This window comes from Oryx dammah, unplaced genomic scaffold, assembly GCF_014754425.2.
Source record: "Oryx dammah isolate SB20612 unplaced genomic scaffold, SCBI_Odam_1.1 HiC_scaffold_12, whole genome shotgun sequence".
In the NCBI taxonomy this organism is placed as follows: domain Eukaryota; kingdom Metazoa; phylum Chordata; class Mammalia; order Artiodactyla; family Bovidae; genus Oryx; species Oryx dammah.
Genome location: NW_024070196.1, coordinates 71,534,061 through 71,547,954, shown reverse-complemented (window position 1 = coordinate 71,547,954; position 13,894 = coordinate 71,534,061). Strand labels below are relative to the sequence as shown.

Sequence of the window (13,894 nt, the reverse complement as noted above, 5' to 3'; positions counted from 1 at the left end):
CACGACTGAGCGACTTCACTTTCACTGCCCTTCACTTCAGGAACGCCCAGGTGCCTCCGTGGTAGAGAACGCGCCTGCCAAGCAGGAGACGCGCGCTCGAGCGCTGGAGAGGGAAATGGCAGCCCTACGGAGAAGCCCGCGGGCCGCGGAGCCTGGCGGGCGGCAGCCCTGGGGTCGCAACTCATCAGACAAGAGACACGCCGGGAGAGGGCGGCACTGAGGGCGTCGAGGGGCGCGGCCGAGTTCCAGGGCGGAAGTGCGGCCTCGGCGGCGTCTGCAGCGGCTGCGGGCGCGCCTGCGTGGCGGGAAGGGGCGCCGTCAGCCCGGTTGCACTCGCGGAAGGCGCTGCCGGGTTAGGGAGGCGTATAGGGACGCGCGCGCCGGAGGCGCTTCTGATCTTCGCGCTTCAGCCGCGCTGGCTCGCGCAGCGTCCGTGCGCGCGCCTGCCCCGGAAGTGCTTTCCGTCAGTTCCGGCGACCCCAGGCTTCCGGCGCAAAGCGGCTGGGGCGGCTGCCGCTGCGCGGGGGCGTCGGCGGCCCGCACCAGCAGCGTTTCCCGGCACCGCGCTCTGCCCCGGCGCGGCGGAGGCGTCCACTATGGTGGGTGGCCGGGCGTGCAGGCCTGCCGCGGCGGGCGGGCGGACGTGGAGGCCGCAGAGGCGCCGGGTCGCCCGGCCTGAGTCCGCCGACGTCCGGGACTGCGCGCGATCTCGCGGGTGTAGACCCGTGTCGGCTTCCCGCGGAGAAGCGCGGGGTCGGCTTGGGGGCTGTGGGCGTGAGAGGCGAGCGCACGGGCCGGTCCCGAGAGCTCGGGCCTGCCGGCCCAGCGCACCGGCCAGCGCGGCCCCGAGACCCCTCGCCCGTGGCGCCGGCTCGGGAGCGCACGGTTCCGGGCGGCGCGCCGGGTCGGCCACGGACGCTAGGCCTTAGGACTGCAGGCTGGCCTACCCGCTGGGCTGTGTGAGCCCCGTGCCGCCCGGTTTACCGCCCCCGAGTGTGTCAGTGTTGGGAGCCCTCCTCCCAGCCCGGAACACTGCCGGGCGCCGCCCGGGTGCTGGCGCCGGGGTCGTGCAGGGCAGCGGGGCGGGGACGAGAACGCAGGGCTTCGGTGGGGAGGGTGCCGAGACGTGAGGAGGCCCCCAGCCCACTTCCTCCGTTCATCCCCAACGCCCTGTGTTTGCTAGGCTTCTGGCTCAGATTTTGTCCAACGGAGAGTCTTGCCTAGAAGGAGAGACACGGTTTGGAAAACTCCCTTGCGGCGCTGCAGGGAGTGGAGAACCGTCCGTTTTAAGCAGGAGCTGCGTTTGCCGTCTGTGGAAGACAGTTGGCCCAGCCTGCTCGTTCTGGAATTGCTAGTAAACTATTTCATCAGTACCGGACTCTGCTTTTAACAATGTGTGCTTAGAATCCGGTCAAGACATGCTGTTTTGTTAAGGTGTTTATTTAACTTGTAAAAACCGTCTGCTGTAGATTTAGCACTGAAGCCATCTGTAAGTGTACAGCTCGTTGGTGTAAAGTATATTCCTGTTGTTGTGCCGTGGACGTCCAGAACGTTTCGGTCTTGAAAAGTTGAAAGTCTGTCTCTGTGGAACAGTTGCCTCTCCTGCCAGCCCGTGGCAGCCACCTTTCTCCTTCTGTCTGAACTTGACTGCCTTAAGTGCCTCCTGTAAGGGGACTCCTACAGTGTTTGTCCTTCCCTGTCTGGCTCATTTGACTGAGCACGGTGTCCTCAGAGTTCATTATCATTGTCACACGTGTTGGAATTCCCTCCCTTTTTGTGGCTGAACAACGTTCCATTGTGTGAATGGATCCCGTTCTCTTTATTCATTTGTCTGTCGGTGGGCATTGGGATAGCTTCCAGCCCTTGGCTATTGTGAAGTGCGCTGCTGTGAATATGAGTGGACGTCTCTATTTTCAGACCCTACTTCCGATCCTTTGAGCGGATACCCTGTTGTGCGGCTTCATGTTCTTCCACTGCGGCCCCTCACAGTAGTCACAGTACCCTGAGAACGCCCTGGGTTGCTGGGCAGCCTGAGTTCTGAGCCTCCCTGTAACCTGCAGTTTGAGAGCTGGGAACTTATGTCTGTGGTGGCACCGTGTCTAGGCTTCACTTGTGTGTGGGAGGGAGGGGTGTGGTGTGATGGAGTGCCCCACGAGAGGGGTGTGAGCCCTGGGCCTGGGTGGAACAGAGGAGGTCCAGAGAAGGGTCAGGGTGGGTGGGGGGCTTCTGGTTCCTGCGGAGGATGCTTTCCTGATCGTCCTCTTAAAGCAGTGCCCCCAGCTCTCGGTTCCCTTTCCCTCTCTTGTGCTGAGAGCGCTGCCACCCAGATGGTTTCCTGGGCTTGTCTCCCTGGTCTTGAACGTTGCCTCTGCCAGGACAGAGGTTGGAGCTGTTTGGTTAGTGGTGTTTCCCTGGTGCCTGGAGACCAGAGCCCAGCCGATGGTGGCACTCCTGAACACGGGAGGAGAGGAGCGTGGTCGGGGGCGGGGACGCGGCCATCACGGGATCCTGGGGCCTGCTGGTGGGGGACTCGGGCTGGAAGAGGGGGCACCATCTGAGAACCACGGGGACGATCTGGGCGGCAGCTGCTGGGAGGCGCACCAGACTCCTGAGAGGTGGCGGCTGGGCAGTCTTGCTCTGGCCATCTGGCTGCAGACGGGAGGACCGGGCCTGTCTCCTGCGCTGGCTGCAGCGTCTCTTTCCTCCCCCAGTTCTCTTTCAACATGTTCGACCACCCGATCCCCCGGGTCTTCCAGAGCCGCTTCTCCACGCAGTTCCGCTGCTTCTCCGTGTCCATGCTCGCGGGGCCCAACGACAGGTCAGACGTGGAGAAAGGAGGCAAGAGTACGTGCCGCCTTACTGTGACTCGCAGCCCTTCCCCCCCCAGCCTGCAGGGCCCTAGTCCTCAGCAGCCCTCATCTGCATGTGAACAGGATCTGGTCACGTCAAGGTGTCGCAGCCCGGGCCGGCTGAGAGGCGGGGTGAGGGTCCTGTTGTGATCACCTTCCCGGCTGAGGGCCGTGTGCTTCTGTCAGACAGCTCCCAGCCGGCCAGCTCTGCTGTGACACGTCAGTGTGAAGTTCTGCCTGCCCCACTCGTCACCCTGAGTGCTTCCGTGCAGTCGGAACAGAAAGCGCACTCCGGGTTTTGTTCTGTTCCGGTAGTTTTCCTGCTCTTAACGTGTCATAAACATTCTTTCCACAGTAATTATGCCGCCCTCAGCCCTCGACCAGCTCAGTAAGTACTTGCTACCCGACTTGAGGACAGAGATGCCGTGAGTGTGGGCGCCGGGGCCACACGGGAGCCCCTCAGCATCTGGGCAGAGGCCCCTTCAGCAAGGCTGGTTGGGGGCCGTCCCTGAAGGGTGCTCGCTGGGCTGGGAGGCTGGGGCCTGCAGGTGCTCCTCTGACAACCCCAACCCAGGTCCCATGGAGACGAAAGGCGGGTGTGAGCGCCAGGGCCGTTCACGCTGCTGGGGTAGCCGATGGCCTTGGCTGGAGGCTCGGGGTCTTCCCCTCAAGGACGGAGGCGGCCCCGGGAGGACGCTGCGAGCAGGCCTCTCGTCTCCCTGCACCTCCTGCCTCAGCTCCAGCCACAGTTCTGAGTCCTCCACCCCAGGAGCTGCCCGCCACCCCAGGAGCTGCCCCCCACCCCGGCCTGCCTCGTAGCAGGAATGGGAAAGGCCACACTGTTCTCCCTCCCACGACCCCTCCTCCAACGGGAGCCACTCGAGACCTTACACCCCAGCCCCACTCCTGGAACTAGGGAGACCCCGACCACAGACACCGAGTCCCTTGGGGCGGGGGGTCCACGCTGTGTAGGGCGCACGCTGGGCAGCTCAGTGGGGGCCGAGTGCTGGCTTGGGCTTTGCACCTTGCCTGACCTGACCCCAGACTAGCGACTTTCTGGATTGGCGTCCTCACCTCTGAACAGGACACACGGAGCCGTCTGTGTGACTGCTCGGGGGCAGTGTGAACCAGATCCTGTTCACATTCCTGGATGGTGCCTGTGGTGTGTAAACAGCCAGGGCCCCGTGGCACCGGGTAGGGGCAGGGGCTGGCCCTTAGCGCCAGCTGCAGCCGCTGTACCCGTGGAGGGAGGCCTCGAGTTGTGCTCTGCTCAGCCGCGTTGGGGGGTGAGTAGACCCAGGGCACGGCCCTTAGGCCCAGGTATCACAGAGGAGGGGCCGGCCTGGAGCCTGACTCGTGTGTGGAGCTGACCCAGGACTGAGAGCAGGTGTGTGGGCACACAGACATGAGAGGAGGCTCAGGGGTCGATCGGACAGGGCCTTAGGCCAGTGCTGGACAGACCTCGTCAGTCATGGGAGGAACTGTCCAGTGAAATCCTGTGGGTAGAGAAGGTGAGGGGGTGCAGCAGGCTCAGGTACCCCAAGGTGCTTCTCGAAATCACAAGGTGAAGTTTGAAAATTACTGGACTGAGAAACACGGGGGTCTCTTCAGTGGCAAGAATCTCAGACCCGAGGTTGGATTCCTGATCAGTCCGTTCACCCTGACCCACCTCAGTCCACTGCACAGCTCTGCAGCCCAGGGCACGCTGGTGACGAGGGCCCGGTGCCTGAGGCACCTTGTTCCTGCTACCCCACCCCGGGCGCCCAGCTTCACACCTCCCCCACCCCCCCAGCAGCCTCCCTGGCAAGAGCGTCTGGGCACTCTTGGAGGTGTGCTGTTGGGCCTCCTGACTTTTCCCAGCACCTGGTCGATGTGCAAACTGAATAAGTGTGCAAACACGTGACTTTCTAGAGCTGGGATTTCAGACAAGCGCCCGTGTAAGTGGTGCTGTCTCAGCAAATGGCAGCTCTAGCCGGAGCGCAGGGTCCGCTGGGTGGGCAGATGCGCGAGGCTCAGCCCCATGAGGGTCCTAGCGCCTGCCACGGGTGGGGCTTCCCCAGGGAGGGCCTAGGGACAGGGTTTCTCTTCCTGGAAGAAGCTGAGCCTCATCCCTCGCCCTTTTCAGGCCGACTCAACATCACCTACCCCATGCTGTTCAAGCTGACCAACAAGAACTCGGACCGAGTGACGCACTGCGGCGTGCTGGAGTTTGTGGCCGACGAGGGCATCTGTTACCTCCCGCACTGGGTGAGCAGCCGGGCCGCGCAGCCCCGCCCAGGGCGGCTGGCGCGTGTGGCCGTGGACGCGGCGCGCCAGGACCCTGCTAGAGACCGCACCTGTGCTGTTAGACCACCGTTTCCTGGGTCCGGCTTGTCTTAAGTGATGGAGCAGGAGTATTTTCAAATGATCCGAATACGGAGTTCTAGCTTTTTAGTCCGTGCTCTTCTCCCTACCGTGTGTGTTTGCATGCGTGCACCTGTACCTGAGTGTCCAGAGCACTCAGCCACGTTGCCGTGGGAGCGAAGCCTCTCTGCACCCAGGCTGGCCCCGTGCTGTCCACAGGCCGGCAGAGCCGCGCCTGCACCGCAGGGCGGGGCCCGTGGCAGCTAGGAGTGCTGGGGGGGTGGCGCTGGGCCGCAGCGTCCCCAGTGTGAGGGCCCCACGGCTGCCCCCTGTGTCCCTTTGACCTTCAGCACTGTCTTCTGTGACTGCCAGCGCTCGCAGTGTTGTAGGTGCTCTGAGGGCCCTTGTTTTTACAAGGTCTTACCTGGAAATGCAGTGTCCCCGACGGTGTAGAAAGGCTGGCCTGGGGCCTTGGGGGTTGAGTGAAGTGGGTGGCGGTCCCTGCGGGAAGGCTCTGGCCTGAGGAGGCCTGGAGCTGGCAGTCGGGGCCTTGCCTGCCGCCCTTCCAGTGACTGGCTGCCCCAGGTGTCCCCGCAGTCCCCCCGCCCCGGCCGTGCCCCTACTGCGTCCCCTCTGCTCCCCTCCAGATGATGCAGAACCTGCTGCTGGAGGAGGGCGGCCTGGTTCAGGTGGAGAGCGTCAACCTGCAGGTGGCCACGTACTCCAAGTTCCAGCCGCAGAGCCCCGACTTCCTGGACATCACCAACCCGAAGGCCGTGTATCCTTCTGAAGACGCACGAGTTCTTTGCGGGCCGAGCTGTGCAGGCGGCGGGTGACAGCTGGCCTCCGTGGGGTGTGCCTGCCGCGGGGCCGCACAGTAGGCGTGATCGACACTGACTTGGGAGCGTTGGTGCTGGGCCGGTGAGTCCACATGGCGTGGGGGCCCGGATGAGCGTGCTGGGCGCTCTGCGGACCCCGCCCGGGGGCAGCTGTGCCTCCCGCCAGGGGCCCTGGCACAGAGCCCAGCGGCGCGCCTGCAGCCGTGCGTTGTGCCTGGCCTCGGTCTTCAGTGCAGATCAGTAGATTGCTGAGGAGGAGGCGTACTGTGCTCGGGCATTCTTCCCTTGTCTGGGTACTCAAGGTGACTCAGGTTTAAGAACCGTGTAGTAGTTTTTAAAGAAAGGGCTTACAGGCTACTTTTTGTTTTAAAATTGTTACTATTAAATGTTTTTAGTCCAAAACATATGGCAGAATACAAGTGACTGCCCAAAACGTAAAACAGCAGAAGTATAAATGAAAAATCTTCACTTTCGAGGCAACTTTACCTATGTTTCATTCCACATTTTTTCTATAGGGCTTTTCAGATCCTCTCGTTGAGGTGTAATATACACGCAGTGACGTGCACGATTCAGCGAGTTTGGCTCATGTGCCCCCAGGAGTGTGGCTCTGCCCGCTTCTTCCTATCTTCAGCCGACCCCTGGCCCCAGACACCTAGCTGCCTCCCACCTCAGAGATCTGCCTTTCTCAGGGTTGGGGGCCTCTCACTGTCCCAGGGCTGGTTCTTTCCCTCAGTGGAGAGTGAGGGTCACCCCGTTACCACGTGTTAGAGATGCTTCCTTCTTGTTACTGAATCATCGCCCCAGCTCGGCACACGACTGTTCAGTACACAGGGTGGCCTGATGCTGCGAACCCCCTGTGGGCACTTGTTTCAGGAGTGAAGACTCCGTCTTGCTCTGTTGGCCTTGACCGTGTGTGTCTACAGGTTAGAAAATGCATTGAGAAACTTCGCCTGTCTGACCACTGGGGACGTGATTGCCATCAACTACAATGAGAAGGTGAGTGTCTCGGCCCCTCGCGTGCAGGGGCCTCGAGGCCGTGAGCATGAGCCCGCTTCTCACGCTGTGAGAGCAGACGCCAGTTACACACAGACACACACACACTCACTCTTCAGGGCCGGACGCCGGCTGCTCTCTGACAGTTTCCCTCGTGAGACATGCAGTCCTAAGAGTCATTACTGTTCAGTTTTACGGACTCTGAGTCACACTCTGTATCTTTTCATGAACTAAGACGTAGTCTTGTCCCTCTAGCTTCGTGGGGACATTCCCGTTGTTGCCTGTCTTAAGCTTTTTGGCTTACAGGCCATCTTAACATCATTGTCCTTAAAGCAGCAGAAAAAAATTTAATGATAAAGTGACTTTTTTGCATGGTAAGGGAAGGACAGTTACTCAGGTGTGCATAGACTCGAAATCCACGTCAGGGTCTCCGTTTTTGGAAGTATGGAGACTGGATCCTCCAAAGGGCCCTTCGGAGAAGACTTGGTAGCCTGTGCTGAGGGCTGGTCGGCCATCTGTGTGTGGCGCAAAATCTGGGTCAGGGCCTCCCCAGGAACCTCGGCCCCTTGAAGGGGCCTAGTGGACGCTGAGGAGCCTTGTGCCAGGCTCTCTGGAAGCAGCAGCCCAGCTTTGTGGTGCCCTCGGGGCGGCTGCAGGCTGGAGGGCAGCCGTCCGGTTTGTTTCTTCCAGCTCTGGTGCCACCAATGGAGGTTTCACGGGCCACTAGTTAGCTGTGACCTGCAGTTAGGGAGCACAGCTGTAGACAAAGGGGAGCACGTGCCCTGGAGCACGGACACGAGTGTTCACGCAGCCTCGATCACAGCAGCAGCAGTGCCCGAGGCCACCGGGCAACACAGACTCACTTCTGTCACTCACTGGGGGGCCTGCAAGCCAGGCAAGGGGTGTTGAGCCTTCTCTCTGTGCTGGGGACCTGGACCTCCCGTTCAGTGTTCTCAGTGGTGGAGCTGTCTCAGCTGTTCATCACAAAAGCAAGACACTCACTGGGCAGAGAGAGAGTCTGAAACACGCAGGAGAAGCCGCTGGGCAGAGAGAGAGCCTAGAGCAGCGCAGGAGAAGCTGCTTCCTGCTCCTCCCCCTGTGAGTCGGTCGCGGTCTCCACACAGAGGCTCGTCCTCGACACCACAGCTGGCTTTCAGCCTCCTTTCCTCCTGGCTGCCTGGGAAGCGCTGCCCCCTCTGCCTTGTATGGGAATCGCGGCATTCACGTAACCAGTCTGGTGCGGGCAGCCTCAGTGCACCCCACGATGAGCCGTGCTGGAGCCAGCGCGCTCAGCACCGTCTCACCCAGCGTTTAGCTCGTTACCTGCTGGCAGTTAATTCCTGGGAGTGAACTTTCCTGGGATAGACATTTGGTCTTTTGCAGTTAGCTGGCTAACTGCCTTGTCAGGTTGGAGTCATTTACGAGGGTGACCAGCTGAGGGACAGGCCGGGGGGCGCGCCCACTCCGCTCTCCACAGCGGGAGGTGTGGCCGGGGAGGCTGTCGTCAGGGGAGTGAGCGTGTGCGGGGCCAGGCGTGCCGACACAAGTGTGGGCCCAGAGCTGCCAGCAACCAAGCCCTTCTCTCCCGCCAGATCTATGAGCTGCGGGTGATGGAGACCAAGCCGGACAAGGCCGTGTCCATCATTGAGTGTGACATGAATGTGAGTGGCTGTGGGAGGAGGGGTGTTGGGGCCCTGTCGGCCGGTGCCCTGGGGAGGTGCCACGTGGCCCCTGGGATTGCTGGGGAGCGGGCAGCAGATGCTTCCAGACCCCCCGAGGAGGCCACTGACCTGTAACCAGTGGCACGGCTGCCGTCGGTCCTGAGAAAGCCAGCACGTCAGCCCTGCCAGGGGCCCATCTCCTGGGAGGCTGAGGTGGGGCTGCTCCATTCCAAGGAGGGGGCTTGGTCCCCACAGCGGCCCAGCGCGCCAGGTTTCTGGGCAGGATGCCCATCAGAGGGGTTCCATCTGCCCGGGTCCGTGTATATGGCATTCTTGAAATGGCAGCCTTCAGGAATGGAGAGCAGAGGAGAGAGAGAGAACACTGGGGAGGTCTGGACGTGGCCGGGTCGTGGTGCCAGGGTCATGGTGCCAGTCTCGCGGTGACTAACACGGGACCGTGGAGGAAGTGGGCCCACGTGGCCCCAGCTCAGAGGCTGCGTGCGGCCCCGCCTCACGGTGCTCTCCTCCCGGGTACAGGTGGACTTCGACGCCCCCCTGGGCTACAAGGAGCCGGAGAGGCAGGCCCAGCACGAGGAGTCAGCCGTGAGTCGCTCCCCGCATCCCTCCCCAGCTCTGCGCACCCGCCGCGGGGCTCCGCCTCTGCGGGTGCTGATGCAGCCGTGCTCTCGCCACCCAGCCCCGCTCCCGGGCCCCGCGTGTCCTGGCTGCCCGGTGCCGGCAGAGGGGCAGTGAGGGTCCCGGGAAGGGCTGGGGCCCCACTGAGAAGCCTGTCCTGCTTTCCTGTCCCTCCAGGAAGGCGAAGCTGACCACAGTGGCTACACCGGGGAGCTGGGCTTCCGCGTGAGTGCCGCCCCCTGCCTGTCGGGGACGCCCCGGGGACCCCAGCCCGGCCGGGGCCCCCCACACACGTGCACCCGGCACCTTCTCAGTCTCCAGACCCTTCTCCGTTCTCTTCTGGATCCTCCCAGCAACTGCCAGGCAGCCCCGACTTCTTAAAAACTACTCGCCTACCAGAAAGTAGCAGTAGGGCCGCAGACGCACAGAAGCCCTTCAGGGCTCACCAGCCGTGACCTCTGCTGTGGCCTCTGGACCGCGTCCCGCGGCACATGGTGGCCCCCCCGCCCTGCTGCCGTCCCTGGGAGAGCAGGGGGAGCGTGGGCGAGGCTCAGCCTGGGCTCGGGAAGCCGGCTGCAGGGCTGAGCCGTGGGCAGCCAGTGCCCTGGGTGGCACGGCGGCGGGGGCTCCCCTGAGCTCACGGGGCCCGGGGGCGGGGAGCTGGGCGCTGAGCTCCCGAGGCGGTGCCTGCCCACGCCCTGCAGTGCTGCCCCTGCCCCAGACCCCGCTCACCCCACGTCTGCTCGCCTAGGCCTTTTCCGGCTCCGGAAACAGACTGGACGGGAAGAAGAAGGGGGTGGAGCCCAGCCCCTCCCCAGTCAGGCCTGGAGACATCAAGAGGTGGGTGTGCTGGCCCCAACCCAGCCCCCGGTCCAGGCCCCCGCCTGCCGTGCTCTGCGGGGTCGCAGGCGCTGCCCCACCACCAGGCCCGCCCAGCTGCCCGCAGGCCTCCTCAGCCCTCTGCCCTGCCCACAACCCGGCCGTCCCAGCTCGTGCCGTCAGTGGCTGCCTGGCCACCTCTCCCGGTCGTTTGGTCCAGGGACTCAGGGCAGAGTCCTGGCTCTGGTGGTCCTCAGGGCTGAGCTGCGTCCCCATTGGATCATGTGAGATGCCGCAGACGAGTCTGCGCCCAACCTCTTGGGGAGTGAAGTGCGTGTGAGTGAGAGGCTGGAGGATGCTGATGTGAGCCCAGGAGACCCTGCCCCGTGCCCTCTGCTCCCCCTGGAGTTGGCAGGGAGGCGCCCTCTGGCTGGCACGAGGTGCAGTGGGTACAGCCTCGAAGCGGAAGGGAGGCCCTGCTTCCTCTCTGTGCTTACAATCGGACTCTAGTCCCTTCTGGCGCCAACGTTTCTTCTGCTCTCTCTTTATAGAGGAATTCCCAACTATGAATTTAAACTTGGCAAGATCACGTTCATCAGAAACTCACGTCCGCTGGTCAAAAAGGTTGAGGAGGTGAGTGTTTGATGAGTCATGACAAGTTTTCTCGGCTACTGGTGACAAGGGGATTCTCGCGAATGAGGGTCTCCTTTTGTGTTCTCCATCCCGGCCCTCCTCCCCATGGGCTGGCTGTCCTGCTGAAGCCGTGTGGACTCTGCCGGCTCTGTGGTGGGGATGGGTGAGGGCTCAGCTCCTCGCCCTCCTGTGCGGGTCCGGCCCAGGCTCCGTGTGCTGTGCGCTGAGATCTTTAAGCCCCGGGTCGGTCTTGCAGGGCAGCTGCTGTGATCGTCTGCCTCTCACAGACCGGAGCATGAGGGCACTGGGGTCGGGGCGGGGTGGTGTTCAGGGTGCCCAGGCCTCGGGCAGAGCTGACCACTGAGCAGCCGCCCCAGCGCCTCCACACTCCAGACATGCCTCCCTCGGCCCAGGGCAGGGAGGGGAGGTTTCGCCTTACGGGCCCTTCTCCTGGGAGCCAGGAACTGGCTCAGAAGCCCCGCACAGCCTGCCGCCTGGCCGCTGTGACTGCTGGCGGTTTGGGTTTGGGTTAGGTGGTTAGCCCCACCTCAGACCCTGGTCTCCTGGTTTCCTTCTCGAGGCTCGGTCCCCTGGGGGCCAAGAGGGGTTCAGAGACCCACTTAAAGCCCTTCCTGGCCTTAACGCTCATCACGTTGACACCATGTTGGGACCTTGCTAAGCTGAGAGGAGCTCACATGGTCCCCCCACCAGGCATTTGCTCGCCCCAACCCAGCTGCTGGCCATGCCTGCCAGCCTCGGCATCCTCTGGCTCCTTCGTCCCTGACCATCGCAAGGGTGGGGAGACGGGTGTGCACAGACACGTCCACGCCGCAGTGTGTGCTGGGGGTGGCCGGCAGGTGCACTCCCGCTGCCTGTCCTGGGACACAGGTGGCGCACTCACAGGGGTCGTGGGGGAGCCCCAAGGAGACCAAGGCCCCTGACTGGGTCGCCGCAGCCCTGCTGGGGCGGGGGCAGGGCCTGTGCTGAGGACCAAGCGTGTGTCCCAGCGTACTCGGCCCTGTCCCCAGGAGAAGGGCCGAGCATCACGGTCCCTGGAAGGCCCTCAGCCTGGCAGTGGTCGTCTGTCCCTGGTGTCCGCCCCACCCGGCTCCCGTGCACAGGCTGGGCTGGCTGCAGCTGGAGGAGCTTTGCCAGCGGAGCCCAGGGGAGGTCCCAGCCCACTCCCCCAGAGTGAAGACTGCAGTCGGAAGGCTTCCCTTGCCAGCGCCCCAGTCCCGGGAGCTCAAAGACACCAAAGGAGCAGGAAGCACCAGGGAAATAACTCTCCCAGACGGGGCCTTCAGGCCTCCAGCCAGTGAGCGGAAACAGCTCCAGGGTGGGGCAGAGGGAAGACCCTAAAGCTTCCAGGAGGTGGAGATTCTGCCCTGGGTCAGGAACAGCAGTGGACACGGTGCAGCAGGGTCCTCAGACTTTTGTGCCTGGTTCCTGAAAATTGCTGTGCCGAAGCCCTCCCCCTAAGCCTGAGCGCGATTGTGTTTGGAGGCACGGCCTTTCCAGAGGTGAGGTGGGACGAGGCTTTAGGTGGGTCCTGTTCCACGCCAAGGAGATGCGGACACCCCAGGGAAAGGCCTGTGAGGACGCAGGGGAGAGGCAGCCACCTTCCAGCCACGACCGGGGCCTCCGGGGAAGCCACACTGCTGGCCCCTGGGCCTCGGGGTCTGTGCCTTGCTGTGAGGAGGTGTGTCTGTGCTCAGGGCCAGCCTGTGGTGGTGCCCAGCAGTCTCACACCAGCCCCATCAGTGAGCTGCGAGAGGAGAGAGGTTCTCAGTTATTTAAGAGCTCCCTGAAAGGCCGGCTCTGTGCCCTCTCAGGAGTCTGCTGTGTCACACCACTGAAGCGAGGGACTAGAGTCGAAACAAGAGAGCCTGCCACCCTGGAAGCAGGGCCTCCCCACGGCTGTGTGCAGCCCTGGAGCGCGGCCCGTGCAGGCAGGGGACAGCCCCGAGCACCTGGGAGACAGGCTCCTCAAGTGGTGAGGTTGGAGGGGCCCTCCTGCGGCCGGTGTGTGCACGCCAGAGAGGCCAGGCTCCGGTGCCAACCGTGGGGTGGACGCAGGCCCTGCAGGGAGGGAGTGCTGCTTGGCCCGGTCTCGGCGTGCCCTCACGTGGCCGCCACCACGAGAAGCCTGCGCAGGGCAGGGGAGAAACACCAACTGCCCCAGGAGGTGGTGGTTGTTCGCTGGGAGCCCGGGTCCTCTTCAGCGGCAGTGTCTCCCTGACTAGCAGCAGAGCTCGTGGACAGTTACTTGCTGTTTTCACAGCTTCTGGAAAACAGTCTTTGTGCTGGGAGGAGAATACCTTGGTAGACTGAGGGCTGCTGAGTCACCATTCTGCCGAGTGCTCCTGTCTGCCGAGGAGCTGAGCCTCTAGGGGAAGTCAAAGCTGTGTGCAGAGACGCTGAACTGCTCACCAAGGCAGCTTCAGTGCTGCAGAGCTGGAAATAACAGCGACGTGGGCTGGAATTGGTGTGAGAAGAGAGACGTGTGGCCTCAGATGGGGCAGTTGTCTGCGGAGGCACACAGCAGGGACTGGAAGTGTGTTTTGGGGTGGTTTTTCTTCTAGGGGAAGAAGGCTGTGGTGGAGTAGTTACTCTGGCTTTGTTTTCAGTTCAGCAGGTGATGATTTACATTTGTAGGAATAAAGTGGGAGTAAGGAGGATGGTGGGACGGTACCTGAACCAACAGAATAAAGCATTTCTAGTAAACTCCAAGGAGCTTCTGAAGACGGTGTTTTCTCCTCACAGGATGAAGCCGGAGGCAGATTCGTTGCTTTCTCTGGAGAAGGACAGTCATTGCGTAAAAAGGGAAGAAAGCCATAAGCTGGGACTGATGACTGATTGGAGAATAAAATAATTGCAACATGCTGGCTTTTCGTTACTGGCTCTGAGGGTATGCTCCGTCACTTTGGGTTTGCATAGAGTCACCTGGAAGAGGGCAGCGGGACAGCGGCTGTGTGCGGGATCTGGGGGAGAAAAGGCCTCTGGGGCCCCTTGGGGGGCCTCTCCTCATGCCCAACTCACTGCTCAGCTGGAGCAGGGCACCCCAAACTCACTGCTCAGCTGGAGCAGGGCGCCCCAAACTCACTGCTCAGCTGGAGCAGGG

At 62.6% G+C, this 13,894-nt stretch overlaps 1 protein-coding gene across 1 annotated transcript; it reads left to right on the top strand.

The window, feature by feature from the left end:
• Nucleotides 1–269: 269 nt before the first annotated feature.
• UFD1 (ubiquitin recognition factor in ER associated degradation 1) lies at nucleotides 270–13,656 on the top strand. Its single transcript, XM_040251272.1, has 12 exons — nucleotides 270–599; nucleotides 2,712–2,844; nucleotides 3,205–3,237; nucleotides 4,975–5,096; nucleotides 5,840–5,970; nucleotides 6,955–7,027; nucleotides 8,617–8,685; nucleotides 9,223–9,288; nucleotides 9,499–9,546; nucleotides 10,073–10,161; nucleotides 10,692–10,773; nucleotides 13,537–13,656. The coding sequence occupies exons 1-12, from the start codon at nucleotides 597–599 to the stop codon at nucleotides 13,609–13,611; spliced, it is 924 nt and encodes a 307-aa protein (XP_040107206.1). The 5' UTR covers nucleotides 270–596; the 3' UTR covers nucleotides 13,612–13,656.
• The last annotated feature ends 238 nt before the right edge of the window (nucleotides 13,657–13,894 follow it).

What these genes read in the sequence shown, in the direction of transcription:
- UFD1 (XM_040251272.1), top strand. An exon ending in CTCAGCCCTCGACCAGCTCA is followed by an intron (nt 3,238 to 4,974) that starts GTAAGTACTTGC and finishes CGCCCTTTTCAG; the next exon opens with GCCGACTCAACATCACCTAC. An exon ending in ATCACCAACCCGAAGGCCGT is followed by an intron (nt 5,971 to 6,954) that starts GTATCCTTCTGA and finishes GTGTGTCTACAG; the next exon opens with GTTAGAAAATGCATTGAGAA.